This window comes from Etheostoma cragini, chromosome 4, assembly GCF_013103735.1.
Source record: "Etheostoma cragini isolate CJK2018 chromosome 4, CSU_Ecrag_1.0, whole genome shotgun sequence".
Lineage (NCBI taxonomy): Eukaryota > Metazoa > Chordata > Actinopteri > Perciformes > Percidae > Etheostoma > Etheostoma cragini.
The window spans coordinates 246,059-253,733 of record NC_048410.1 but is presented as its reverse complement, the minus strand read 5'-3'; the positions used below and the strand labels follow the sequence as shown (position 1 = coordinate 253,733).

The 7,675-nt window shown below is 42.1% G+C and overlaps 2 protein-coding genes across 3 annotated transcripts in view; one reads left to right on the top strand and one right to left on the bottom strand.

Annotated features, from left to right (window-relative positions):
- The window catches only part of LOC117943107 (butyrophilin subfamily 2 member A2-like), a 27,116-nt gene extending 25,511 nt beyond the window's left edge, over window positions 1–1,605 (bottom strand). For both annotated transcript variants that reach the window (XM_034869034.1, XM_034869035.1), the window contains exon 1: window positions 1,486–1,605. In XM_034869034.1, the coding sequence (XP_034724925.1) occupies window positions 1,486–1,558 (73 nt within the window). In that variant the 5' untranslated portion in view covers window positions 1,559–1,605. The remainder of the gene's footprint in view (window positions 1–1,485) is intronic.
- The window catches only part of LOC117943095 (nuclear factor 7, brain-like), a 214,395-nt gene that overhangs the window by 96,439 nt on the left and 110,281 nt on the right, over window positions 1–7,675 (top strand). The gene's annotated exons all lie outside the window — the stretch shown is intronic.

Here is a 7,675-nt window from a genome sequence, read left to right as displayed (position 1 = left end):
CTTAAAGGCTGTTTTGAAGTATAAACAGATACTGCCATTGAATTAACTTGTGATGCCGTTGCAAGAACGAAGACTGAAAACATGGGTGGCTGTGACGATGCCTGCTCACAACTGGCTACCATAAAGCAGTGTTTTCCAAAAGTTTTTCAGTTATCAGTGATATATTTGTAGCCTATCATTCCGTTATTAATCTGACTTCCATTCGATTTGAGATGGTTTCATACAGAGATAAGTGAAACCTATATAGCCTACTTTCTAAGGTGTTCGCAGATGTAATGCTTGTGGCGATAGCTGTGGCAACGACTCATGCCAGATTAATTTGTGTCACTTCGATCCCGTTGATTGTGTTTTCTATTTAATTCTACGGACGTGCATCATTGTTATGGTAATCCAAACTACACATTACTACTCATTCATCACATTTGGACACGTGTCACAACTGTCAAACTCCCATTTTAAAGCCATTTGGATATTAGGCTAGCTAGTGCAAGTGTGGAAAGGTGAAATATCAGGCTTGTGTTTGTGTCTTTGTTGTTAGTTTTTTTTTTTGTTATTTATAATAGATTGGGCACAGTTTTACAAATAATTTAAGCGTGAATGTCACTAAATAATCCAAAAAAAAGCAGTGTCCGTGGTTTACAGTAGAGACGTGGTAGAGACGCAACTTTGCACCCGCCAGACAACGACTGATATTTTTGTAATGAAAACGGCTCATTTGTTCATGTTTGTCTGATCGGGTCCAAAACTACTGTCCCAGCAACCCGTTCCCACCGTAATGTTTCACAAGACCCCGACAAATGAATGGGAAAAAGAGGCGAATTGATCAGAATTGTTTACTGCAGCGGTGCAGCCCCGCCTTCAACACATATCACCAGTTAACTCAAAAACCAGTTAAACCGAAACACCGGTTCCCTGGAAGGCTCCTTCACAAGTTAGGACCAGCAGACTCAAGGACTCCTTTGTCCCTCATGTCATCAGACTCTACACCTCCTCAATACACACACACACACACCTGGACTTACATTAATACCTGGTCACTTTATCACTTTAACACTGGAGTCATCACTGACACTTTGATAATAATTTATGGTCTTTTTAGTCTTTATTACTTTTATTTTGTTTTCTTTATTCTGCTTTTTTAATCTTGTTTCTTGCTACGACTGCTGCTGGAATGTTCCATTTCCTCGCGGAAGTCCTCCCAAAGGATTAATAAAGAGAAGTCTAGTCCGCCAATCGCCTTTATATGTTCCAAAGTTAGTCCTTCTTACCGTTTTATATATCAAAGTTAGTCCTTTTTACCGTTTTATATATCAAAGTTAGTCCTTCTTACCGTTTTATATAGCAAAGTTAGTCCTTCTTACCGTTTTATATATCAAAGTTAATCCTTCATACCGTTTTATATATCAAAGTTAGTCCTTCTTACCGTTTTATATATCAAAGTTAGTCCTTCTTACCGTTTTATATATCAAAGTTAGTCCTTCTTACCGTTTTTATCACCAAGTGTTTTCCCGGTCAGACACAGAAGACTCAAACACAGCAGATCCACTAGATGAATCATATTTGTCGATTAATAACTGGAACAAAGACGGAGCTCTTCTTTTAAATAATGGCAAACAGGTGTTCAGGTTTTTACCTTCGGTTTCAGACACCAACCCTCCTCGGAGCTCTTGGGGGGGCTCTGCCGCCATCTTGTGTCGTCTTACTGCAGTTACACAAGTCTTATATCATCATCTGTCCTGTCTCTTGGAAGTAGATGATTCATAACTGCCATGTCTCCTCCAGCCTAGTTCTTCTTCTACTATGTAAACACGTCGCGGGTCATGCATTTCAAAATGAAGGTCATGCATTTCAAAATAAAGGTCCCTGTAAATTATCCCGCATATACTTCACTACATATAATCATAGACTGTATATACAGTATATTGATATATTTAATACTAACGTTCTGAGATCTGAATGTAAGTCAGTGGTTACATTTGATAGAGGGATAAAGTTATTTTATGGAGAAAAATGATAAAATCGTAATATTCCGAAGTTATTCATGAATATTTTCTTAAATAAATCATTTTAAAATCATAATGTGATGAGTGACAGGCCAACTTTATGGATTAAAAGCTTTACAATCACAGAGTAATGTTTATTTATTTATAACTATGACAGGTTTTAAATATATATTATATGCAATACAGGTATTAAAAAGAAACAAATGCGTTAACTTTTCAGGCCCTGACAGAGTTTATTAAAACCCCAAAAGCGTCTCTGCTGGGGGGTGACGTCATGGCGCCCTTTGGTGGATCATGATATTCATATTCTGTGCTGTTTGACTGATTTTGCTGCTGCAACACTATAATTTCTAATTTTTTTGATCAATATCTATCTATCTATCTATCTATCTATCTATCTATCTATCTATCTCTCTCTCTCTCTCTCTCTCTCTCTCTCTATCTATCTATCTATCTATCTCTCTATCTCTCTCTCTCTCTCTCTATCTATCTATGACATCAAGATGGCGCGGCAGATGGCCGCCTCTGGACTACGCTCCATTGTGCTTTTCATGTTTTTGTCTATTGTCTGTTTTCTGCCAACATTCTCTGGTAACATTCACCAGAGATGAGCTCTTACATATTGGACTTTCAACTCCTCATATTTTTCCACCAATATTTTCTGAACCTGGATCTTTCTCGAAGTTATTAGTTGGAGGTGCAGCAGCTCTCTATGGGATCCACCGGAGACGCTGGAGGGGGACGCCCTTGTTAAATTAAGGCAGCGGGGCATTCGCTCTGCGCTCCCCTCTATCCACCTGGCGAATGTCCGCTCTCTGGCCAACAAAATGGATGAAGTGCTGCTCCTCAACAGACCTAACTGGGACCTCTGCAGATCTGCCGCCCTTTGCTATACCGAATCCTGGCTCACTCCGCACATCCCCTGACAGCGCACTTCTCCTCCCGGGATTCGATCTTTACCGGGTGCATCGCGATCTGGAGCTCACGGGGAAAACAAAGGGAGGCGGACTCTGACCCTTTTATTCACCGCGGTAGATTTCCTCGTTCATTCTGGTCGCCGTATACATCCCACCTCAGGCCTATGTTAGTGAGAAGTTACTGCACCTGGCCCACCAGGTCTACATCCCACGTCAGGCCTGTGTTAGTGAGGCGTTACTGCACCTGGCCCACGAGGTATGCATCCCACCTCAGGCCTATGTTAGTGAGGCGTTACTGCACCTGGCCCACCAGGTCTACATCCCACCTTTGGCCTGTGTTAGTGAGGCGTTACTACACCTGGCCCACCAGGTCTACATCCCACCTCAGGCCTGTGTCAGGCGTTACTACACCTGGCCCACCAGGTCTACATCCCACCTCAGGCCTGTGTTAGTGAGACGTTACCACACCTGGCCGACCAGATTACTAACGTGGAGAAAAAACATTCTGACTCCCTGCTCATTGTTCTTGGGGACTTCAACAGAGAAAACCTCAGCCACAAACTCCCAAAGTATAGACAGCATATTAAGTGTCCCACCAGGGACACTAATATACTGGACCATTACTATACTACATTAAAGGACGCCTATCACTCTGTCCCAGGTGCAACCTTGGGACTCTCTGATCACTGTCTGGTTCATCTTGTCCCGACATACAGGCAGAAACTTAAATCTGTTAACCTTGTTGTAAAGAGGGTAAAAAGATGGACCAACGAGTCAAAGCTGGATTTACAGGCCTGCTTTGACTGTACTGATTGGAGTGTCTTTGAGGCGGCAACTAACTGACACTGTGACATCTTACATCAGCTTTGTGAGGACATGTGTGTGCCGATTAAAACCTTTTGCACATACAACATCAAAAAACCCTGGTTCACAACAAGACTCAGGCAGCTTCGTCAGTCAAAAGAGGAGGCCTTCAGAAGTGGGGTCAGAGTCCTGTATAACCAGGCCAGGAACACACTGAACACAGAGATCAAAGCAGCTAAGAGGAGCTGTGCTAATAAGCTGGAAAAAAGCTTTTTAAAAAAAAGATGCTCGGTCAGTGTGGAGTGGCCTGCAGACACTCACAAACTACAGGAGACCACCCCCCAACACTGCTGGTTCCCAACGACTGGCTGACGAGCCTCTACTGTAGGTTTGAAAAGAACACAGTCACACCCCTCCCCGACACCAACTCACCAACTCACACTTCAGTCAGTCACCTCCCCCCCTCTGACCCCTCACCTGCAATCACGATCTGTGAAGTGGATGTGCGCCAACTCTTCCAGAGGCAGAAGACCAGAAAGGCTCCTGGCCCAGACTGTGTGTCACCATCCTGCCTGAAAATCTGTGCAGACCAGCTGGCCCCCATCTTCACTCGGATCTTCAACAGATCTCTGGAGCTATCTAAAGTTCCCTCCTGCTTCAAACGCCCCACGATCATCCCAGTCCCCAAAAAACCCTCCATCTCCGGACTAATTGACTACAGGCCTGTCGCCCTGACATCTGTAGTCATGAAGTCCTTTGAAAGACTGGTGTTGGCCCACCTGAAGGACAACACAGTCCCCTTGCTGGACCCCCTGCAGTTTGCCTACAGGGCTAACAGGTCTGTGGATGATGCAGTCAACTGGGGACTGCATTACATCCTGCAACACATCGACTCCCCGGTGGCATATGCAAGGATCCTGTAAAAGTGGAATATGCCCAAGTTCAGTTGCACCTTAACTCTAAAAATCTTTTCCCAGCACAGAAACTGCTCTTTTAAAGTGTAGCTCTGCTGTGTAACTCCCTTACAGCTGGCAGGAACCTTACTGGTTGGAAGTGTGGTAAAGCCAACATATCTGTTTTTATATTTCTGCAATCTGCACTTTAGTTTGTGTGATTTGAAATAGTTAAATAAAAGAGAAATTCATGCATCACCTTATTTCATCATCACTTACAGGCCTGGCCTCCAGGAAAAAACAGTTTCCCTGAGGACATCGGGACATTGTTGGACTGAGCTGTCGATTCCCTGAGGACATCGGGACATTGTTGGACATGGCTGGATGTGTGTTGCTGGAACACCGGCTGAGCGCGTCCTCACCGGTTGGACACCAGAGCTTTTGGAGCTGCAGGTGGATAGCAGAGCTTCAGACGTCAGACATCAGCTGTATGCCGTCCAACGAGGACGTGAGCGGCGTGCTACTCAGTAAATCTGGCCGTTGGTATAAATGTGTGCAGACATAACTTTGCGCGTCAAATCTAAACACAAACAAATGCGTAATGTGTTTATATACTAGCGTTGCTAACAATGGCTAACCTGGCTAATGACAACAATGAAAACCCAAACTCATCCAACTCGGGTGTGACATCATTCCCAGCTTCCGCTCCCAAGGTGGAGGTGGATGGAGCCGGGACGTATTGGGTGGAAATCTGACAAATCAGCCTGAAGTAATCTAGGGGCTCCACCCGTTGACCCACCAGGGCTCCACCCGGTGAACTACCACATCACAACTAAATGAAAAGCACACAAACCGCGAAAACAAATGCAAAAAAAACGATGCATCAGATTCCACAACGAGGGAGCGATAAGAGGAACAGCTGATCTGCAACCCCATGGGGGGGGGATAGATATGTGGTGTCAACAGCCATAAAATAATAATTGTTTCCTATGTTTTTAGGTATAAAATGTTGCATATAGGCTTTGAATGACATCTGAACAAACCCCTCTGTGTACACTGCACAGTGTATGAATGTGTGTGAATGTTTCCTGTAGATGTAAAATCGCTTTGAGCAGTCGTTGAGACTGGAAAAGCGCTATATAAATACAGCACATTTACATTTACAGACATAGATTAGAAAATTCCACACATTTAGCAAGACATGACATGTAGCTACAGTGTTGTATTAACGGTGAAGTGTTTACTAAATATCACAAGTCGATCCTGGTGTCTCCCTGTTTGCAGCGAGTCGCCAGACAACGGGGGGTGTTTGCATGCATGTCTGTCGAGACCACGTGTTCAGCAACGAAGCAATCAGCACATAGACAGTTAAAGAAGATCAGCATGTTTATTTCCTGGTTAGTTGAGATTGGGTCTCGAAAGGCCACGCCTACACCACATCTGCCTCTATCACCAGTTGACTCAGAAACCAGTTAGACCGGAACACCGTTCGTCAGGTTGTTTGATCGACTGTACCGTGTTGAAAAGAAGTCTAACAGCGTTTTGTCCAACATTACATGAATGGTGTTGAATTCCCACAAACCGATGTCCTTTTTTAGTTTACTTGATAGGAACATGGTAACATGTAACATGGTCTTCATCTCTACAAATCCCAAGTCTAGACTACACAGCTGCATTGCATATAATATATATTTAAAAACTGTCATAGTTATAAATAGATAAACATTACTCTGTGATTGTAAAGCTTTTAATCCATAAAGTTGTTCTGTCACTCATCACATTATGATAAATAAATTAACTATTTAAGTAAATATTCATGAATTACTTCTGAATATTACGATTTTATCATTTTTCTCCATAAAATAACTTTATCCCTCTATCAAATGTAACCACTGACCTACATTCAGATCTCAGACCGTTAAAATTAAATATATCAATATATATATAGTCTATGATTATATGTAGTGAAGTTTTTGCGGGAATAGTTTACAGGGACCTTTATTTTGAAATGCATGACCTTTATTTTGAAATGCATGACCCGCGACGTGTTTACATAGTAGAAGAAGACCTAGGCTGGAGGAGACATGGCAGTTACGAATCATCTACTTCCAAGAGACAGGACAGATGATGATATAAGACTTGTGTAACTGCAGTAAGACGACACAAGATGGCGGCAGAGCCCACCAAGAGCTCCGAGGAGGGTTGGTGTCTGAAACCGAAGGTAAAAACCTGAACACCTGTTTGCCATTATTTAAAAGAAGAGCTCCGTCTGTGTTCCAGTTATTAATCGACAAATATGATTCATCTAGTGGATCTGCTGTGTTTGAGTCTTCTGTGTCTGACCGGGAAAACACTTGGTGATAAAAACGGTAAGAAGGACTAACTTTGATATGTAAAACGGTAAGAAGGACTAACTTTGATAAATAAAACGGTAAGAAGGACTAACTTTGATATATAAAACGGTAAGAAGGACTAACTTTGATATATAAAACGGTAAGAAGGACTAACTTTGATATATAAAACGGTAAGAAGGACTAACTTTGATATATAAAACGGTAAGAAGGACTAACTTGGATATATAAAACGGTAAGAAGGATTAACTTTGATATATAAAACGGTAAGAAGGACTAACTTTGATATATAAAACGGTAAGAAGGATTAACTTTGATATATAAAACGGTAAGAAGGACTAACTTTGATATATAAAACGGTAAGAAGGACTAACTTTGGAACATATAAAGGCGACTGGCGGACTAGACTTCTCTTTACTAATCCTTTGGGAGGACTTCCGCGAGGAAATGGAACATTCCAGCAGCAGTTGTAGCAAGAAAAAATATTTAAAAAAGGCAGAATAAAGAAAACAAAATAAAAGTAACAATAATAATATTAAGAACATTCGTCAACTAAAGACAAAAAAGACCATAAATTATTATCAAAGTGTCAGTGTTGAGTCCAGTGTTAAAGTGATAAAGTGACCAGGTATTAATATAAGTCCAGGTGTGTGTGTGTGTGTGTGTGTGTGTGTGTGTGTGTGTGTGTGTGTGTGTGTGTGTGTGTG